The 23092-nt window shown below is 35.2% G+C and overlaps 1 protein-coding gene across 1 annotated transcript; it reads right to left on the minus strand.

Annotated features, from left to right (window-relative positions):
• Positions 1–10625: 10625 nt before the first annotated feature.
• Positions 10626–23059, minus strand: LOC121406068 (transmembrane protein 9B-like). Its single transcript, XM_041597077.1, has 5 exons — positions 22949–23059; positions 15086–15189; positions 13785–13872; positions 13130–13264; positions 10626–11342 (listed from the first exon to the last, which is right to left on the minus strand). The coding sequence occupies exons 1-5, from the start codon at positions 23012–23014 to the stop codon at positions 11217–11219; spliced, it is 519 nt and encodes a 172-aa protein (XP_041453011.1). The 5' UTR covers positions 23015–23059; the 3' UTR covers positions 10626–11216.
• Between the last annotated feature and the right edge of the window lie 33 nt (positions 23060–23092).

Genomic DNA, 23092 nt, shown 5'->3' on the forward strand with positions numbered 1-23092 from the left:
TAAAAAGGCCGAAATTTTCGCTTACGACTTTTTAGGAAGTTTGCCTTGTCCGCCGCATCATGCCCCTCAGATTATCTGGCTCATTATGCTATTTCACTGCTTGCAACAACAATCAGATAAAGATCACAACATGCTCCCGTCTTAAAAAGAGCTACGATTGATCGAGCCAATGAACCTCAGGTATATGCAAATCCATCAATGGCACAATTTTTTTCCTCAGGAAATTTGCACAATGTTCTTTATAAACAACAATAAGCACACTGAATTTTCAAGAAAACATAAATTTATGATTGGACATCATATCTAGAGAATATGTTGAACAAACATGCTTTTTGGATGATGATGTTGCTGGCTTTCCATAGTTGTGGTTGATTGGATCAATCGCGACTCTTTGTAAGACGGGGACCTGTTCAAACAATAAAAACAAAAGAAATCGTGAGTGAGGTACATCATCAACTCTCTCATTTGCATATCATTGAGTTGCGCATAAACTGGGGGGTAACAAAATTTCGTGTATTTTTTATCTAATAAAAACTAGTATAGAGCATGTAGAGTCAAATGCTAAATGTTTACACTGATGTGTAATAGGGTTTGCCTGTCTTTGAATATTACGTAGAAAATCCGATATTTCTTTCTCTCTCTTTTTTTCATTTCAAGCGGGTGAGGAATTTTCCCTTTGTATCAAAAAAGGGTCTTGATGACTTATAAGACAATTTGGGTTTTTTTCATTAGTGGAGCTGAACTTAAACCAAATTTTCGTCTGACAAAGTGAAAGACAATGGACGTGATAGGTTGCATCCGGGTACTAGTCAAAATGACAATTAGACCAAGTGATAATTAGACCAAATCTGTTTAGCTTGTGTGAAAGGCGACACGTCATTTGCTCCTGCGATAATCGCTCCGGGTTATGATGATATAGCGTTGCAATAGGGTTTTATGTGAGGTTAGAGTTGAAGTTGGCGATTCCATTGTGGAATTCACAGAGGAGCAATTGTCGCCGGAGAAAATGTAATGGAACCAACAGAAAACCTTAAAAGTCAACTTCATGTAGACCAAGGGGGCGGATATAAACCCATTAGCGACCTTTATGAATAAATTACCCTATATGCCAACGCAATACTTTCTCATATTCTGAATGAAAGCCCTGACAAAATGTGAAACTTCAAAAATTTAATATGAATACTGTGGTCATTTTAATATGGAAACTCCACATCCTGAAAAGTTCATGGCACATTCCTGCTTTTCTCATGCGCAAGAAAAGAACGTGGGCTTACCAGGCATGCCAGAGCTGAACACCTGTTTACGATATAGAGCGGAATAGAGTAAACAATGGCCTTGCAATGTCAGGCATGCGGTAAGGGGCAAGTTGACTGATTAAGTGACTTCATTTTCGGAAACAAAACCCAGGGGTGCATGTGATTATTTTGTTTCGGGGGGTGTGCTTGAAACTACTATTTGATAAATATCCAAACCGAGCTCTGTCATCAGTTCATTGTGACACATTCAGTTTTCTGGGGGGGGGGATTTCGCATTATCGAAATGCGTAATCTAGCATGTCTTGAGTAAATATATTTTGTTTTCCAAATAAAAAAACCGCAGTATCTATGATTCTCTCAAAGAACACTAATATATTTAGATTTAAGCTCCCCCCTTCCCCGTACTGCCCATTTAAAGTTATTTTCTATCGGTGAATACAGTTTTGTTGTAGACCCTTATCAATTAGTCCATTAGTTGCTGACTATTCCATGGATAAACTCGTCAGGTTTTGTTTAAAAAAAATATGCATTTTCATAAAAGCAAAAGAAATGCCAGATTTCCCCATTTCCACGTATAACGCAAAAATTACAAATCCTTTTCTAGCGACTTTGAGAAAAATATAAGCGTGTAAATATCTCAGCATGTTAAATTGTAGATCCTGCGTGAATAGAATTCTGTGCTTTCACACAAAACATTCCAGAGTGTCTTTCTTCATGCACTGTTGATGCATGCCTGTCATTGCATCTTTTATGTTGAAACTGTTACAGGTGGTCAGCAATGGCAAAGCTACGTACCATACTTTTTTGTGAGCTCATTAACAATAGCAAGGCAGAGGCGGAGCCAGGATTTTCCAAATGTGGTTTTACAACTAAATCAACGTCATTTCGTTCCAGGAAAAATTTGACAAGCAAAACAGAAAAACAAAACACAGTCCTCGCTTGCCCATGCATAACATCCCCCTAAAATTATTTTTGTGTCTCTCAAATGTAGGGGGCACGCCCGGGCCGGATGTGCCCCTATATACCTGGATCCATCATTGAACAATATTGGCTGATATGTCAATGTAGTCACGGGATAATTGAGATCAGCAGCTTTTTTTAAAGAACTTCGCAAGTTCAATATATTCTTTCACAAATTATTGATTTTTATTGAAAATTCATGCACCTTTCATGTTTCTTGCGCTATCTATTTGAATGGTTTTCATGATTTGTATGCGTTTCTGTACTGAAAAGGTATCGACCTTATTTTGCTGTTGTAATGTGTGGTCACAAACAATGACTTAACCATTTATGAAATTTTCAATCTTTTTTCTCTTTTTCACCACTAAATTACAAGGACGATCGCCCAGTCATTCACCCTATATAATTTATCAACGCCTCTGCCCCTCCCCCTTCCCACTCTGTCCCAGTCAAATATTTTTTTTAATTATTACCTCCCCGCCTTGAGAATTTAATTCATCTAAAATCATCAATTCACGAAGATGACAACTGATTACTGAAGAAATTTTTTATTCATTATTTTGTTCTTCTTATTCTTCTCCTTTTCTCTGAAACTCAGGAAGGTTTGAAAATGTTTCATATCAAATCGAGAATTACACTGTAGCGTACAAAATATTTCCTCTCGCTAACAGGTTCTCGGTCGCTTTCTTTGATGCTAGCAGAACACCTGTACCCCTTGGCTACGGACATGTACCCCGCAACTTCCCCGTTCGACGTGGGAGGCGACCGCTCCTCGGTTTACTATACAGCCATAAACAGATAAATGCATTTTGATCTCGACTTTATTCAATGATATAAATACTTTCCATCGCGGACACGAACAGCAGTTGTTTTTTGTAATTGCGGTCAGGAACTTTTGGAAAGCTGATTTATAACTTTGATGATTTATAATTTTGGGGAGTGGTTCAGGGGCTGCGGAAGCGGGGGGGGGGGCTGGGGGCTTCAGCCCCCCCCCCCCCACTTTTTCCAAAACCGTGTACAAAAACGTAAAAATGACCATAGGATTGTGATTTTTTGCATGGTCAACCCCTATTTTTAGCTCAGCCCCCCCCCCCCCCCCCCCCCACTTTGAAAATCGTTCCGGGGCCCTGTGGTTAAGGTTGAATTATTGTTGTATTATAAACGAATGTACAAAATACATTCCTATACTTTCATCAATATTCATGTAGTCGACTGGGATTCCCATCTGTGGCTCATTCTTGTAATTTATTTTGAGGACCCCCCACCCCCCCCCCCCGCCCCTTCATTTGCATGGGTGACCTCGGCATGTCCGAAAAATCGGCACAATGTACCGTGCTGACTGGTATGATCTGGAAAGGGCAGGGCAAGCGCAACTTGTTGGAACTGGGCTGAAGATAGTGGCTCTGTTTATATTTATAGGTGAATTCTTTAATGCCAATTTAGACTACAAGAATTAATAATTACAACAATTAATTTATTTGTAAAATTGATTTATTTATAATATTGGAAGGATACCTAAGATTAAAAAAAAACCTTATATATGTCATTTTGATAGGAGAAGTGAATTTTTTTTAAAGATAAAGACTAAGTTACTGGCGACAATACTCAAATATGACTAATCGCCACTCAAAATCGACAGAAGAAGAAGGAAGATCCACTGCCTTTATGGGCTTTATGAGGCAATTCATTTTATCATGTTTATTGTAAATTGTGGTCGTTTTTCCTCCGTGTATAATATCCTCTTATAATATCGAACCGCTGTATAGGTTACCATTTTATCGGTATGGACGTGATACACTGGTAAAGGTTAAACGGGAAAGATTCTTTTTAATAAATGAATTAAATAACTTTTAATTTGTGACGTCATATTATGTGAGCAGATTCCCCATTATGTCTTGCGGTTGAAAATAAATAAAATGTCATTTTGTAAAAAAAAAATGAAAATGTCTTATATACCTCTCCTGAATGAAAACCATAACGAAAAATGAAATGTATGCGTAAGGTTACAATTCGTAATTCCGAAGATTCTTAATTCCGAAGGTTCGTAATTCCGAAACACGTAAATTGCCTATACCTCGATGTTCGTTAATCCGAAAACGTAAAAGGGTCCGTTAATCCGAACATTTGTAGCGTTATTCCGAAGGTTCGATAATCCGAAAACGAAATAAAGTTCGATGTTCCGAAGGTTCGTTAGTCCGAAAACGAAATAAAGGCCTGGTCACACCGCCCGAGCGTTGTTGGAGCGGTCGTGGAGCGGTAGGGAGAGGGGGTCGAATTTCGCTAACAAACTTGGGGAAAAAATCAAAAACAAAAATCGAAAACAAAATTTAAGGCATGGTCACACCGCCCGAGCGTTGTTGGAGTGGAGAGAAAAAAAATCATCACCGCTCGCTACTGTTCACCATTTTCGATTTCGATTGTTTTTTTTTTTATGTTTTCGATTTTTGTTTTCATTTTTTTTCCCCAATTTTGAAAGCGAAATTCGACCCTCTTTCCCTCAACCGTTCCATGACGGCTCCAACGACGCTCGGGCTAGTCTGCAGGCACAGACCCTCATTGGAACTTTGATCAACAAATGTGCCTCCACGCAAAGACTAGCACATACAAAACTTAAGAGAGCCTTCAGTACACAAGGCATGAGTAGGCTGCACATTCAGAACCTTATTTCGAGTGAAGGGTTTGCCCAGCAGACTACGCTCGGGCGGTGTGACAAGCTAGCCTTAAGGTTCGTTAATCATTACGTTTTCGGACTAATGAACCTTCGGAATTACGAACCTCATTTCGTTTTCGGATTAACGAACCTTCGGAATTACGAACCTCATTTCGTTTTCAGACTTACGAACCTTCGGAAATACGAACCTTCGGAATAACGAACCTTCGGAATAACGAACCTTCGGAATTACGAATGTATGCTATGCGTGCATTTTACATAACAGTAGGAGCAGTTACTCGTATAATGACGTCAAAAATAAAAAACATCCAATTCTAAATAGATTTATTAATCTTATATTCATTTTCCCCAAGCCTTCACCAATATTGTTTTGCTATTTTTTGTGTGTATTTTTGCAACAAACTATTCTTCTGGGTGAACTTGCACTTTAAGCATTAATTTGAACGAAATGTAACCTCTGGTGGTTGCTGTTTGAAGGGGGCAGAAAACGCCACAAAGAAGACAAAGAAAAGGGCGGCGACATTACGAGAAATGAGAATTCGTTATAATAGCTGGTAGAAAAGTAAATATATAATATCTCCCTCAATAAAAGAAAAGAAAGTCTTGAGAATTCGAAATTACAGAAATTTCTGGAACTTGGTCGCTTCGCCTACCCACGCGTTACCCTTGTTGGTGAAACATGAACAAATTTTCATTATTTTTTTTTAACCCAAACAGTGTTTGAAAATAAGATAAAGTTTGAATTAAAATCATTTTTTAATGCAATGAATGGTGCAAATTATCGTGCAGAACACCGTTGTTACCCCCCTCCCCACCTCCTCCCCTCCCGCCAAGTTTGAGAAGCGGGGCTCCTGGGGGCAGAGGCAGCCCCCAGTAACTCTTCAAGTATTAGAAAAGAGGGTCTTGCCAGTCTTTATATCATGGCCCTATAATGATGCCAGGATGCCGTTTCATAAACTTAAGCTGTTCGTAAGTCAAGAGCGACTTTAAGAACGACTGGTGATCCTTTCTTGTGGTAAATGGTAAACTGGCGATGGTTTAGAGCATAAGAAAGGAACACCAATTCCTAACTTACGAACAGCTTTATGAAACGGCCCCCGGGTTGCCCCCCCCCCTTTCTATCCCCCCTGGTACCACTCGTGCCTCATCCTCTCCAAAGTTACAAAGTCTTGGAGAAGTATGTTCCTTGTCACGTTGGATGTGAAAGTATGGTCATTGATAACATGAGCGGATCCAGGATTTTTTCAAAAAGGGGGCACACTTTTCCGAGGAAAAATTTGACAAGCAAACAAAAAAAGGGCTTCACTTTCAAAGGGGGACACTTCTGTTTTAATGGCATTTTTACAAATTTTTGCTTCTCAAAGGTGGTGCAATAGCCGGCTGTGCCCCCCCCCCGGATCTGCCAGTGAATAATGGTTACACAATTTGATTTGCTTGGTGGCTTGAAAAAATATTATTTATTTTTCAAAGGGCGTTGTGGATTTAAATTGCCAGCTAGGTTTCCTATATCAAACTTTCTTGCTCGGTTGTTTTGCTCCATTAAAGGGTTGGTCCAGGCTGAAAGTATGTATAGTTTGATAAATAGAGTAGAATTCACTGAGCAAAATGCCGAAAATTTCATCAAAATCGGATTAAAAAAAACAGCAAAGTTATTGAATTTTAAAGTTTAGCAATATTTTGTGAAAACAGTCGTCATGAATATTCATTAGGTGGGGTAATGATGTCATATCTCAATTGTTATTTTGTATTTTATTATATGAAATTAGGTTTATACATTTTTTCCCTCCAAGAACTATAAAAATTGGATTGAAAACTGATTTAGTGCGTTCGATATTTATTGCTGCAACTTATTTCATTATAAGGGAGACATTATTATTCACACAAGTATGAAATAATGAAAAAACAATGATTTTATGTAATAACATAAGAAAAGGGAAAGTGGAGATGTGACATCATCAGCCCACCTAATAATGTTCATGACGACTGTTTCCACAAAATATTGCTAAACTTTAAACTTCAATAACTTTATTATTTGTTATGCTCAGTGAATTCTATTCTTTGTATTAAGATATAAATATTTTCAGTCCGGACCATCCCTTTAATTGAATACAAACAACTCAATCTAAATTTTCGGGGATGCATCATCCGGGTTCGCAAATCCACCCCCCCCCATCCCGCACTCGTTCTAAAAAAAATCAGTGTCCCGGTCAACATTTTCATTTCATTTATTTTCCACACATCAATCAAAATACAAAAAGCATATAACTCATCCTGAAATAGTATAAATGATTATAGTGTATAGACGAAAAAGAGAAATATAATCTGGAGCGCGTTATACACTTAAAGTTGAGGGCCTATATAAAGTAAAGCAAAAGCTTGTTGGGTTGCATTCCGGTTTGTACATTCCTTTATTCTTCCTTTACTTCCGTCGATTAATTTTAACTGTATCCTATTCAGATTCCTGGTGACCTTTTATTAGCAGCACAGGGGATGTGGAAGGACCCCACCCCATCCCCATCCCCTCTGCGATTTTCACGTGATAAGAAAACAAGATTGGGAAGATATTGAATCTATAAGGAAAAAAAAAAAAAAGAGAGCTGGGTCATATTCATTTGGGAAAGAAAAATCCATCCCATTTAAAGTCTTATTGCACCTCTCCTATCAAAATTCTACGGTGGCACCGCCCCTGACACAAATAAATTTCCCCTCTCGCTGTTTGTTTGAAATACAACTTTTACCATGTGACTTTCAGAAGATTAAAGTTTGGTCGCTTAACAAATAAAGTAACACCGTGGTCATGAAAATAAGTGCCTTAATTAATTCATTCCCATGAACGAGTTTAGTTCTTATGAGGAATTTTCTTTCCCCGTGGATATTTGATTTCAAATGCCGATTAGCACTCCCCTCCCACTGGTTTGGTTTCCGAAACGCGACTTGTACCGCCTGAGGGCGCATGACCAAAACCTGCTCAAAAAACAAACAACGCGAGTTGGTGGTCCCGTGTCTGGAAACCGAAGACCGGGGTCCAGTTCCAACGGTTAGCAATTAAGAGTCGTACACATGAATCTTAAATGTAAATTGTAATCAAAGAATCAATCGTTAGAAAATGTTGTACGGTGATTGTTTGAGGGGAAGTTCACCCTGACAAAAAAAAAATTGTAAAAATAGCAGAAAAAATAATGCCAAAAGTTTGAGAAAAATCCATCCAAGAATACAAGTCATTAGAATTTTAATCATTTGATTTGTGACATCATCACATCATACAGCTGTTCTACATATCGTATGGTAGAAAGTCAATGAAAATGTCATTTTCCAAGAAAATTGAAAATGGTTTTTACTCTACCTTCATTATCACAAATAATTTCACATCCATTCTAAAAAGAAAACAAAAATATGTCATCACGAACTATTGAAATTATGAAATTCATGCATTTCATATAACATTTGCGACAGCTACTCGTTTATGACGTCACAAATCCCAAACTTTAAATTCTAATAACTTTCTTAATCTCTAAGGGATTCTCCTCAAACCTTCACCAATACATTTTTCGGCTATTTTTACAACAAACTTTTCTTCAGAGGGAACTTCCCCTATAAGCTTTGTGAAAATTGTGATATCGGCCCCAGGTGGTTTATACCAATAGCGGGAACAAACCAAAGGTAAATCATCCCGGATCGACTCGTTGTAAATATTGCTGTGTTGAATATTCATTTTCCTAACAAATCGTTTGAAGTGACTTTAGGAATGAAAATAAAAATATTTAAAATACTGATTTTTTCTTTTCAATTTGAAAGGAATATAGACAGGACGGAGAAAATACATTTATTTTGATTTAAGGATTCGGGGGAAAGACGAAGGAAGGTGTATGGTAAGATGGAGACATAGAAGGAAAATCACTAAATACGTCAACTGCATACTAGATAGGCTTTCGCATCCTACCGGGTACCCATTTAACACCTGGGTGGAGAGTGGCAAATTGTGGATTGACACCTTGCCAAAGGACACTAGGCCATGGTGGGATTTGAACACACGACCTTCTGATTACAAGGTCAGAACTGCTACACCACTGCGCTTCAACCACCACCATCATCATCACCATCATCATCATCACCATCGTCATCATCACCATCATCGTCAACATCACTATCATCACCATCATCATCACCATCATCACCATCATCATCACCATCATCATCATCACTATCATATTCATCATCATCACCATTATCATCATCATTGTAATCATCACCACCACCATTATCTTCATCAATATCATCATCACCATCCCCATCATCATTCTCATCATCACCATCAACCTCACCATCATCATCATCACCATTATCACCATCATCATCACCAACATCATCACTATCATCATCATCATCATCATCATCACCATCATCATCATCATCACCATCATCACCATCATCATCATCATCACCATCATCATCATAATCATCACCACCACCATTATCTCCATCAATATCATCATCATCATCACCCACATCATCACCATCATCATCACCCACATCCTCATCATCATCATCACCATCGTCATCATCATCATCACTATCATATTCATCACCATCACCACCACCATTATCTTCATCAATATCATCACCATCCCCATCATTATCATCATCATCACCATCATCATCAATATCATCATCAACACCATCATCATCAATATCATCATCATCATCATTACCAACATCATCACAATCATCACCATCATCACAATCATCATCAACATCATCAACACCATCATCATCATAATTGTGGCCATCCTTAGTATCAACAATATTATCATCCACAGCAGCATTATCAGATTCAAAATATTATCATGACCGACATTGTCATAAAAATCAATATCATCATTACATGTAAGGTTCCCTACATCAAAAGTAAAATTTGAACATGAATAATGTAAGTCATATTTATTGCTCTTTATTCATTTATACATTATACAAAATCTGTGGTATAAATTAACATTATGTACAGAACTGTAATAAATATAAATTTCTTTTGTTTAACTACATTACAAACAATACTTTTTAACATATTTCGTTTCAAGACTGCCTAAGCTTTGTACAGAATAGATTCATTGTGAATTATATTGTGACATTACAAGTAATCTCGCACTCCAATTTTACAATGGTGTAACTGTCCAATCACTTTCATTGACTGATTTTTTGAACAAATAAAAAGTTTATTATTCATTTTTTTTCCTAATTTATCAGTTTTAGAGTCATCTCATGTGAATGTATCTTTTTTCTACAGAATGTTCATTCAATCATGTTTATTTTTTCTTTTTAAAAATAGAACATTAGAAAACTCTCTATAAAGATGGTATCCTAAAATGTTCAATTCATTCCATGCTAGAGAATGGTTTTTTTTTTATACCAAAATGAAAAACATAAGGGTTTTTCTTTTTTGTTGAGGACCCAACATAAATAATACAGACATTTTAATAGTAAATTTTACCAAGAAATATCAAGATTTTAGACAATGTTTTAAACAAAACCTTCTCATTATTCATTTTATCTGTAAATTCTTAAAAACTTGAGAAACAATGAAATTTGAAGCTCAAGACTGGGTGAGCATTAAGTAAAATCTGAACTGTATGGTTCTATACAGAAATAAAACCATGTACAATTATGATTCCCAACATGAAATATATGTAGACATAAATGAAAAAAAAACCAATATGCAATTTGCAACACAAACTAACAACAAATCTGGCATTAGAAATTTACAACATGATGATATTAACTGCTTCAGGTGAAAATATTTTCTTCATCCAAATACTACAGAAAATATAACATGTTCCTCCCTTATTGTCATCATTTGTGAATATTATCATAAAACGATTGAGCTTTGTATATGACCCTTACACATGTGTATTCTCCGTCTCGTTTGGTTTACATTGGAGTGCTAGTAGTAGATGGATCCCTTAAATTCTCTCAAAAACACAATTTCCAGTACATATGTTTAATTTTAATTAAATTTCGCTCAGCACATTGTGCACCTTACACAATGAACCAGGAATAAAAGTTAACTTTCCTCAGCAAACAACTTCTGTTTTTAACCTCTTCTCGCACTAATCAGGTAGGTAAATTGCGAATTTAGTTGCGGATGCAATTAGCGCAGGGTAGTGAGTAGGCTTACTTGTATTTTAAACGCAGATTAGTTGACTGAAACTCCCTCACAAAGATTAGCGATATAATGACATTCTCTTACATATTTTCATGTCTGTTGATGATTTGCAAACTTTCGCTGAAAGCAATACGTGGGACTGGGGATGAAATTGCATGATGAACTGGTTCCTTCAGCTAAGAATGGTGTGTCTATCAAAGATATTCTCCCTTTGTTGCTGAACCTGTGATCTCCATCGCCTCTGTGCACTACCCACACGGCCTAGGTAGGATGATGGCTGCCTTGTGCTTGATAGATCCTAGGATTAAGAGAATGAGATTAAAACAATGGGATTAAGAAAATATCATAAAGAGAATGGGATGAAGAGAAACAATAACTAGCAGGTATCTCAACTTCCACTTCGACTTAATTTTTTTAAATTAATTTAAGGGATAACATCCAGTGTCCCAAGGAATTGTAATGTCCCGTACGAAAAACAGAATAATTTCCTGCAAGACTGAATGAATTACAAATTATTGCACAAGGTAAATAATAGACAGAGAATCAATGAAATTGGTAAATTTGAACTAAAAAAAGAAGTACAAGTAGATTAAAATCCATGTAGTACACATGACAGTACCAGCAATATAAGAAGATGAACTTTGATGAAATTAACCCCCAACTCCTTACTTTTAGCTACTATAAAATCAAATTATATATTGTTTGAAAGAAAAATGATGGCCTTTGTTTTTCATTTAGCTGCAAAGAGTGATCAGTCACGCATAAATGGTTATGAATAACTCAATGTGATGATGCATATTTGAAGAAATTTCTTTGATCACTGAGGCATAATTGCAATGCTTTGAGAATCATGACTGTTTTCATTTTATTTCTGAGAAACAAGATGATATCCTTTCATTTGATACAATTTGTAATATTTATTACTTGTATCGCAAATATTTTTGGATGAACGAATGTCTGACTACTGATGCCTCATGTACAGGGGTCGCAATAAAATTCACATTTCAATACCTTTCAAACACAGCAAATTAATAGTATCAGAATCCTACACTAGTCTCACCTTACCTACAAAAAATAGGACTCTACCAAAAAATTATCATTACTGTTTTTATTTCAAAGGGGAATCCAACCCAAATAAAAACTTGTTTTGAGGAAAAAGAAAAATCAGACAAGTTGAAAGGTGAAGGTTTTAACAATATCTAGACAAACAATAAGAAATTTATGATTATTTAAGAGTTGTAAATATTGGTAATCACTATACCCATGGAAAATTCAAATGGCCGCATATATGATGTCACAGTGTTGAAAGGCAAGGACTACTCTTACATGTACTCCAATACATGAAATGGCTAAAATTATTTTCAAAAGTCTTACTTCAAACTGTAATTTTCTTTCATGAAGACATAAAACAATATGCTACCTGTGTCATATTTAGATTACTTCCCCAGGGGAATGGGTACTTAAGAGAAAACCACAAATCCCTGATAATAAAGTACATGGCCTATGAGAAAGGTGTCCTTGCCCCTTGTCATAATTTTCTTACTCAGTTGCCAATTTGAAATTTACATGGTATAAGGAATTTCAATTTTAAAACAGCCATAACTTTCTTATTGCTTATCCGATTACTTTCAATCATTATTCTTTTTTATTGATTTTTCTTCTTTCCTACACAACATTTTATAACCAATTAGTGGAAGCGTTGTGGTGTAGTGGTTCTGAATCTCGCCTTGTAATCAGAGGGTTGTATGTTCGAATCCCACTATGGCCTAGCGTCCTTTGGCAAGGCGTTAATACACACTTTGCCACTCTCCACCCAGGTGTTAAATTGGTACCCGTAGGATGTGAAAGCCTATATGTAGTATGCCTAGCAATTGAGTATTGGAACTCTAGTTGGAATACTCCCCAGGGAGTGGAGAAGGTGCATACTTTGCATGCGGGCATGCAAGGACCCGATGACAGGGGTAATATGTCTGTAAAGTGCTTAGAGACATCGTTCCGATGTATTATTCGCTATATAAATGCGGAATATTATTATTATTATTAAGGCTGGATTCCCTTTTAAAAGCTCAGTTTCATGAATCTTACTGGCTGAGGGGTGAGAGTATCTTCCATCTGAGGTTCTGTGAGCTTTGATCTAAACATCTCGGGATCGAGGAAAGCAAGAGCGACGAGATAGACGAAAAGACAAATCACAACAACGATGATCAGGAAAATAACAACCTGCAAGGTATTAAAAAGATAGGAAACATGTCATATATGCAAAAATCGATGGTGAAAAATATTAGTAGACTACAAAAAAAATCAACATTTCTCAATGGGGGGGGCTTTTTTTCCTAATGCCAGTTATTACCATTTGTATTGAACTCACATCTATCTGGCATATGGGGATGTGCAACTTGGAAGGGTGACTTTTATAAGGGATATTCATAGCTATTAGAACCATTTCTACCCCCCCCCCTCCCCCCCCCAAAAAAACAGATATCCTAAGATATCTCTCTTGTCTTCTTCCACATTTTCCAGGTCTCAAAGTTTGCAAATCCTTAGACATAGGCAAGGGTCAAAGGTCAATTTTTCACAAAAATTGATAGTTATTGCTGCCTATTTGCAGATGTGGGTTACTAACTTCAACTTCACATCCTTATCTGACTATTAAAAAAAAATAATAAAAAATAGATGCAGATTGCTCATAGTCTTAATAAACCTGGGTTGTTTGACCATTGTTGTCTTCATTCACACATACCTCAATGGTGGTGAGGTTCCGGCTTTCATACTTGCATTCGCATCGCAGACAGTCGCTCTCATTTCTTTTCATTACCAGCTCACAAGAACTAAGGAAAAAGAAAAGTATGTTGAATAATTTCGTAATCTATGAAAAGACCATACTTTGTTAGCCCAGAAATGTTTCTGGATGTGCCTCACCATACCCCTTCTCCTCCCCCCCAACACAGTAACACACGCCCCCTGGCCCCCCCCCCCATACAAAATGGTATAGATGGGATACATGCATAAACAGCAATCCAACGGGCGAGGGCAGATGGGATATCCCCTCTAGAAGTTCACATTTTTGACATATATATGAAATAGTTCAGTTACTGCAAATTTCAAAATATAGAAGCTCTTCATTGAAACATTAAAATGAGGCAATTTCACATGCCAAAGAAAAAATCACAGCATGATTTACATTATTGAAAGACAAAATATGAAATATTTCTTCATATAAATATTAATATAAAATACAAAAGAAATATTGAGTTGTGACATCAACAGCTCCTTCATTCCCTGTTTTGATCAACTCAGCAAAACGTGCCATAACTTTCATATCTGATTTGGATGAAATTATAAGCGTAGTGCTTAGTTGATTTTCATCACTTAAAGGAATGATCCAGGCTGAAAATATCTATATCTGAATAGAGAAAAATTCACCAAGCAAAATGCTGAATATTTCATCAAAATCGAATAACAAATAACAAAGTAATTGAATTTTAAAGTTTATCAATAGTTTATTAAAACAGTTATATGCACATTGTCATGAATATTCATTTGGTGGGCTGATGTCACATTCCCACTTTCCCTTTTCTTATGATATTACATGAAATCATAAATGTTTCATTTTTCATACATGTATAAAAAAATGATGTGTTCCATTATGATGAACTGAGTTGTGGCAATAAATAACTAATGCCATTCATAAGTTGTCAATCCATTTGTTATAGTTCTTGAAGAAAATTTTTGAATAAACCTAATTTTATATAATAAAATACAAAAGAACAAGGGATATGACATCATTAGCCCACCTAATGAATATTCATAAAGACATGCCTAGAACTGTTTCACCAGAATAATGCAAATCTTCAAAATTCAATAACTTTGTTATTTGTTTCCAGATTTTGATCAAATTTTCAGCATTTTGCTTTGTGAATTTCACTTTATTTACTGAAATATAAATATGTCTAGCCTGGATCTTCCCTTTAATTAAACATATTATTCATGTTAGGGTAGACGTAGGCTTGCCATCAAATATTGAGTAATTAGTGAATTTACCATTCTTCAGCCAATGAAACAGTCACGACCTGGATGTCTAAATCTCTCTTGATGTCCGGCTCTGCAGGGCATATACACTTGCATCGGACATTGTTGAACTCACCCTATAATCAAGTAAATAAGGAATTCTATTTCACTGATGAAGAAAGTGATGATGATGATTGTTGATGACTGATGGTGGTGGTGATACTGATGACGATCATCATCATTATCAAATCATCATCATGAAGATGATGATACTGATTACCGATACTGATAGTGGTAATGGTGAATCGGTGGTGATGATGATAATGATGACGATGATAATGTTGATGATGATGACAAAAACAATTTTACCTACATTCATATGTTGCTGTTCTTTTAACATTTGTATCATTATCAATATCAATGTGTAGATCAATGAGTATGACTATCATGACTAAGTTAAAAGAATTTGAATTATATTGCAAATGAAAATAAGGTAGGCCTAGCACTAGCAATAAAATAGTCTTGAAAATTTATCTAAAACAAAAAAAACTGTCACTGATTTTCTGAATAAAAAAAATAATTTGATTAATCAATTACAGTACAGTACCTGATTACATGTACCTTCAACGTTAAGTTTAATTTAAAGGACAAGTCTACCCCAACAAAAACTTGATTTTAATAAAAAGAGAAAAATTCAACAAGCATAACACTGAAAATTTCATCAAAATCGGATGTAAAATAAGAAAGTTATGGCATTTTAAAGTTTTGCTTATTTTCAACAAAATAGTTATATGAACAAGCCAGTTACATCCAAATGAGAGAGGTGATGACATCACTCACTATTTCTTTTGTATTTTATTATATGAAATATTGTTATTTTCTCATCATTGTCATGTGAAATGAAGTTTCATTCCTCCCTGAACATGTGGAATTCCATTATTTTAACATTTTGTGCTTCAGGGGGCGCACTTCACCGTCATTTGATTTGGCTACGACTTTTCTCACTGCGGTGAAATTTCCTCATTTTGAACGCTTTGAATTCATCTTGGACTAGAAATATTTACTTGACGTTGCATCGGAGAATTCATTAAAACTTTCTTTCTAGATATTGACTTTGGATGACTTTTCTGTGAACCTGCAAATACGGATTTCAATTCACGAGTCTCAGCCGAATTTGGAATTTTGAATATGGCGGCACGTTCATGTACTGACACGTCATACGCTAGGAAAGCGAATAGCGATCTCCCGTCTTCACAACCAATCGGAGGTAAGCCTATCTTCATTAAACATAAGGACATACCATCGGTTAATGAAAATACGCTAACAAACCAGGAAGTATACAAATGTCTACTGAGTAGCGTACAAGGACGTGAAATAAAGGGAGTGCAGAAAATTGGAGGCCTTTGGAGACTCTATATCGAGAGTCAAAACTCTAGAATAAAACTCATTACAAATGGAATAAATATGAGAAACGCAAACGTAACAGTGTATGACACAAACCCTTTTCTTTCCGCTGGGAAAGAAAATAGCCTACGTCTAGTGATTAGAGATATCCCTCTATCTGCACATGACACTTTGATAGCTGATGAACTTGATAAATTGAACTGTAAGATACTTGGACCTATAATTTACCAGAGGCTAAGGGTGGATGGTCAATTGACGGACTGCTTCACTGGTGACAGGGTTGTGTACATACAGCCACCCCCCAAACCCTTGCCCAGATTCTTGACCTTTGGCCCCTTCAAAGGGAAGATTTTTCACTTTGGCCAGATCCCATCTACCCAAAGATCTACTGTGGTGTGTTCAAGATGTCTGAGCGAAGGTCATCATCGATCACTGTGTAGCAATCCTGTCGTTTGTCGTCGATGTAAACAACCAGGCCATCTTCAAATGCAGTGCCTTTTTGATGCCACGCCCACCTCGCAGAGCAGTTCCTTTGATAGCCACGTCGAAGATCGTACGGCAGCCACAGCCAGCCCAGCGGAACAAGCCATAGACCAGCTTCTAGCTTCGAAACGTCAAGCGAGTTCGCTGCACCATGACAACCAGACGCCATCCCAAGCGAAGATCACACAATACTTCATAGGAGATCGCGATCGCAGTACAGCAATGAGAGATCCAGCCACTACAGTGACGCTGACTACACACGGATCGAATGCCACAGTTCTTTCAGCCGATGTTTCTGATGCACCTGATCACGATACACGTGGAGTCTTCCGTTCACATTCAACCATAGCAACGGATGACAGTTCCAGTGATGTTACGCTGAGCGAGGATGACGTCACTGTTCATGAGTTGTCAGAGTTATCTGCCGAATCTCCCGTATTACCGAAGCATACAACGAAGACAAAGAGCGCAATCGTAAAGCAGAAGAGAAAACAAAAATCTCTACAGAAACTTCCAAAGAAGAAATAAAGCGAAGAACGATAAACACTTTGTTTTGTTTCTTTTCTTTTTTGTTGTTAAACTACTTTTTCCCCCAATCATTTCAACTTCATGACAAATTGTCACATTCTAAGTTTAAATGTGAGAGGATTAAGAAATAAGGAAAAAAGAAATCAAATCTTTCAGTGGGTCAAGAACCAAAAAGTGGATGTTTTATTTTTACAAGAAACATATTGGTCATCAGACATTGAAAATATCATAAGAAGCGAATGGCGTGGGCCATGTTTTTTCGATCATGGAAGCAATCACTCTCGAGGTGTTTCTATTTTCTTTAATGACAGACTAAATGTACAAAATATTGTTATTAAAACTCGAATGAATGGGCAATTGTTAATATTGCACGCAAAAGTAAATGATATTGATGTAATGTTAGTAAATGTATATGCTCCAACTCAAAGACAGCAGAGAGAAGTGTTTTTTGGTAAATTAGATTGTCAATTGAATGAAAAGTATTCGACACTTAAAGAATGTGATTTAATTCTAGGAGGTGACTGGAATTGTGTATTAGACATGAGTAAAGATGTACAAGGTATGAAAACTCTATATTATAAGAAATCTACGAACCTTAAAAAGATAATTAAGAAACACTCTCTCTTTGATATGTGGAGAGTGATGCATCCAAATACCAAACAGTTTACTTGGAGAAACAGACATCTAAAAAGAGCTTCAAGGTTAGATTTTTGGCTCGTAACAAAAAATATTAAAAACAAAACTTTATATTCTGATATTCGTCCTGCAATACGAGCGGATCATAACGCAATTTCAATTAAAATATGTACCGCTAAAAATAAGAAAGGTCCAGGATATTGGAAAATTAACACTGATGTCTTAAAAGATCATGATTATCAAAACAAAATAATTGATATTTTTCAGTCGTTCTCTCAAAAGAGTTTACCAGCAGCTGTAAAATGGGAACTTTTTAAAATTAGAGTAAAGGAATTCACACAAAAATATTGTCGAGAAAAATCATCTCAGAGAAAAAACATAAAGTTATCATTAGAAAATGACCTGTGTGAGTTAAGTAAACAAATGGATGTTAATGTTGATGATGAAAATGTGCATAAAAACTATATTGATGTAAAAGATAAATTAGAGAAAATGTATAAACATGATTGTAAAGGAGCTGGTATTAGGGCTCGAGTAAGATGGATGGAAGAAGGAGAAAGAAGTAACAAATACTTTCTTGGGTTAGAAAGAAATAATGCTAAGAAAAAAGAAATTTCACAAATGAAACATGAAAAGGACCAGAAAGTTATAACAAAAAATGAAGATATTTTAGAAGAGGTTGTAAATTTTTATTCAGAATTATATAGAAAAGAAACGTGTGAAGAAAATGACATTATTTTTATGAAAAATTATGTATCATCTAAAACTGTGCATCAATTAACAAACGAAAGTAAACAGATGTGCGAAGGATTGTTAACACATGAAGAATGTAAACGTGCTATATTTGCAATGCAAAAAAATAAGGCCCCTGGATCAGACGGACTTTCGATTGAATTTTATCAAATGTTTTGGCCTTTGTTGAAAGACCTTCTTGTAGAAAGTCTGAATGAATGTTACATGTCAGGAATTATGTCAGATACACAGCGAAAAGGTCTTATCACTTTATTATTCAAAAAAGGTGACTGTAAAGAACTTAAGAATTGGAGACCTATTACACTGCTGAACTGTGATTACAAAATAATAGCAGCTGTCCTAGCTGCCAGAGTCCATAAAGTTGTTGACGAAATTATTCATGAAAATCAAACTGGGTATATAAAGGGACGTCTCTCAGCTTGTAATGTAAGGTTAACAAAAGATGTTATCGGTTTTTTCAATAAGCATTGTAAAACAGGTGCCATTATGTTAGCAGACTTCACGAAAGCTTTCGATGTTTTGAATATAGAATTTTTAAACGTGTGTTTGGAAAAATTCAATTTTGGTGAATCATTCCGTAAATGGATTTCAGTTCTTTATAAAGACATTTCAAGCTCTGTTTTGGTAAACGGTTGGATCTCAACAAGTTTTAATATTGGAAGAGGTATAAGACAAGGATGTCCATTATCAGCCCTTTTGTTTATCATCGCTGCCGAATTTTTAGCAATTAGTATAAGAGAAAACAAAAAGATTAAACCTATTGAAATTACAGAACATGACGTTCAACTTAAACTCTTACAATATGCTGACGATACTCTGTTTTTTGTTCAAGATGAAAAATCGTTAAGAAAAATATTAAATGAATTAAAAACCTTTGGTAGAATAGCAGGACCAAAGATTAATAAAGAAAAAACAGCATTGACATGGTTAGGAGATACAAGTAAGAAATATGATATTAAAAAATACAATTTATCTTGGACTGTAAAACCTGTAAAATACTTAGGTCATTATATTCATTCTGATAATGACAAATCGCTAAACTTAGAGTGGGAAGAAAAATTAACTAAATTGAAAAAGACTCTTGAAAGCTGGTCAAAACGAAACTTAACTATTTTTGGTCGGGTAACTATTCTTAAATGTTTAGCACTGAGTCAAATAATACATTTGAGCATTGTTGACTCCATTCCAACGAAATTCCTGAAAATGTTAAATAATATAGTGTATAGATTCATTTGGAACAGAAAAGTAGAAAAAATTAAAAGATGTACTTTAACAGAAAATTATATAAATGGTGGAATAAAAATGACTGATGTTTACCATCAAATGTTAAGCTTTCGGTTAAAATGGTTAGGAAGGTTTTTGAATGACAAAACAGAAATATGGAAAAAAATGTGTTCATATTGGTTTGACCTCCTAGGAGGTATCTCGTTCCTTTTAAATTGTAATTTCAATATTAAAACACTAAAAATTATAAACGAAAGGAAAATACCAACTTTTTACAAAGAAATATTGGAGGCCTGGGAAATTTTTAGAACTGTTACCACATTGAAAGATGTGTGTATGTCTAACCCTAACTGTAATGATATTCGAAATCAAATACTTTGGCATAATAAACATATAATATTTGATAACCAGTCCTTATTTTATAAAGACTGGTATAGAAGTGGTATAGTTTACTTAACAGATATTATTGGGAGAAATGGTTACATACCAATGGAAAACATTCAGAGAAAGATCGATATAAAAAGAAGTAAAAATACTGTTATTTTCGACTATACAAAATTAAAAAAGGCAATACCAGCAATTTGGATAAAAAGTTTGAGCGATAATAGTGGCATCACTATCCGACCTCATGGTTTTATTGCTCCCCAGGTAATGATTGGAAAAAGTTTGAAATGCATCAGTGATCTGAGTAGTAATACTATATATAACCTGTTTCCCTCAAAAAATACTTTCACCAATAAATGCTGTTTACATTGGGAGAACAAACTTGATATTAATGTAAATTGGGCAAATGTATTTAAAAATAATCTTATTCAAGTTAGAGAAAATAAATTACGAGAGTTCAATCTTAAGTTATTATATAATCTCTTACCAGTAAGAAGTAACCTGTTCAAATGGAATTTCGCAACAGATGATTTGTGTCCAACATGCAAGGTTAAAGAAGATATTATACATGCTTTTATTGACTGTGAAGTAAATAAATCCTTTTTCAAATATATCAAAATTATTTTGCGAGAAGTTTACAATGTAAAAGTAGAAGTAAACATCAAGCAGTTACTTAAAGTTGAAAGTGATAGTAAAACAAATACCTTTGTAACTATTGCATTTTGGTCAATATATAAAGTTATTTTGGATAGAAACAAATCAGGAATCGAAAAAAGAAATTTTGTTTTGAAACATGTATTTATAAAAGAAATTAAAAAACGGATAGAAATGTACAACATTGCTAGTAAACATGGTAAAAAGACCAAAAAAAGAGATGAAATGCCCAAGAGCTTGTTAAGATTCATGTAAGAAAACCTATGTAACGTAGATATGACTTTGTAATCATTATAATAATACTTATATTTTTCATGATTTATGATTGTGTAACCTTTGATTTGAATGTGACTTATTGTGTAAACCCTGATTTTGATGTTAATAAATCCTCTAATAGAGGCAAAAAAAAAAAAATCATCAAATCATCATCATGAAGATGATACTGATTACTGATACTGATAGTGGTAATGGTGAATCGGTGGTGATGATGATAATGATGTTGATGATAATGTTAATGATGACAAAAACAATTTTTCCTACATTAAAATGTTGCTGTTCTTTTAATATTTATATCATTATCAATATCAATGTGTAGATCAATGAGTATGACTATCATGACTAAGTTAAAAGAATTTGAATTATATTGCAAATGAAAATAAGGTAGGCCTAGCACTAGCAATAAAATAGTCTTGAAAATTTATCTAAAACAAAAAAAACTGTCACTGATTTTCTGAATAAAAAAAATAATTTGATTAATCAATTACAGTACAGTACCTGATTACATGTACCTTCAACGTTAAGTTTAATTTAAAGGACAAGTCTACCCCAACAAAAACTTGATTTTAATAAAAAGAGAAAAATTCAACAAGCATAACACTGAAAATTTCATCAAAATCGGATGTAAAATAAGAAAGTTATGGCATTTTAAAGTTTTGCTTATTTTCAACAAAATAGTTATATGAACAAGCCAGTTACATCCAAATGAGAGAGGTGATGACATCACTCACTATTTCTTTTGTATTTTATTATATGAAATATTGTTATTTTCTCATCATTGTCATGTGAAATGAAGTTTCATTCCTCCCTGAACACGTGGAATTCCATTATTTTAACATTTTGTGCTTCAGGCAAGGAGGTCCTAATCGTCAAATTCGTAAAAATTGAAATATTGTATAATTCAAACAATAAAAAACAAAAGAAATAGTGAGTGAGTGACATCATCGACTCTCTCATTTGGATGTAACTGGCTCGTTCATATAAGTTTGTTGAAAATAAGCGAAACTTTGAAATGTCATATTAAAACTCATAACTTTCTTATTTTACATCCGATTTTGATGAAATTTTTAGCATTGTGCTTGTCTGATTTTTCTCTATTGATTCAAATTAACATTTTTTTGAGGTGGACTTGACCTTTATTAAATAGCCAGTTAGCCCTACGCCTACGCTACGGTATTTTTTTTTATGAATACGTATACCGGGCGGTACTCGGTACCATAGGTCTATCACTTATGGTCTACATAGTACATGGTCTAGTTCATACTTTCATAGTATTGTCTATTATTATTAATAACACTTCTGTTACCAAATTTAGCCGGACTTCGCTTCGCAGCTAGCAGCTTCGTGAACCAGTAAAAGGCGAAGAGTCAACGGTAAGCTCGCCGCTTCTCCCGGGGTCGCTGTCGCTCACTATGTCTATGCGCTCGAGCTCCAAATCGGCGCATCTTCGATAGCGATCCCAGATTGCCAGAATTATTTGGAATCGCTGGTTCTTAACTGGATTTAACACTTTCTTACTTTTATCCATCACCACTTCTTCCCATTTTTACTCACCTCACATGCTGCTAGCGCTACAAATAATAGAAGTATAATGAAGCTTGGTGAAGTTAAGTTCAACATCTCTGTCTCTGTCTCCGATTGATTTTTAAGGTAGACCGAAAAGTGAAATTAGCAGACTTATATTGTTCATGTAATTTG

Source organism: Lytechinus variegatus, chromosome 19, assembly GCF_018143015.1.
Source record: "Lytechinus variegatus isolate NC3 chromosome 19, Lvar_3.0, whole genome shotgun sequence".
In the NCBI taxonomy this organism is placed as follows: domain Eukaryota; kingdom Metazoa; phylum Echinodermata; class Echinoidea; order Temnopleuroida; family Toxopneustidae; genus Lytechinus; species Lytechinus variegatus.

What these genes read in the sequence shown, in the direction of transcription:
- LOC121406068 (XM_041597077.1), bottom strand. Translation starts at nt 23,014, where the DNA reads ATGTTGAACTTAACTTCACCAAGCTTCATTATACTTCTATTATTTGTA. An exon ending in GTTTCATTGGCTGAAGAATG is followed by an intron (nt 13,873 to 15,085) that starts GTAAATTCACTA and finishes CTTTTTCCTTAG; the next exon opens with TTCTTGTGAGCTGGTAATGA. An exon ending in ATACTCTCACCCCTCAGCCA is followed by an intron (nt 11,343 to 13,129) that starts GTAAGATTCATG and finishes TCTTAATCCTAG; the next exon opens with GATCTATCAAGCACAAGGCA.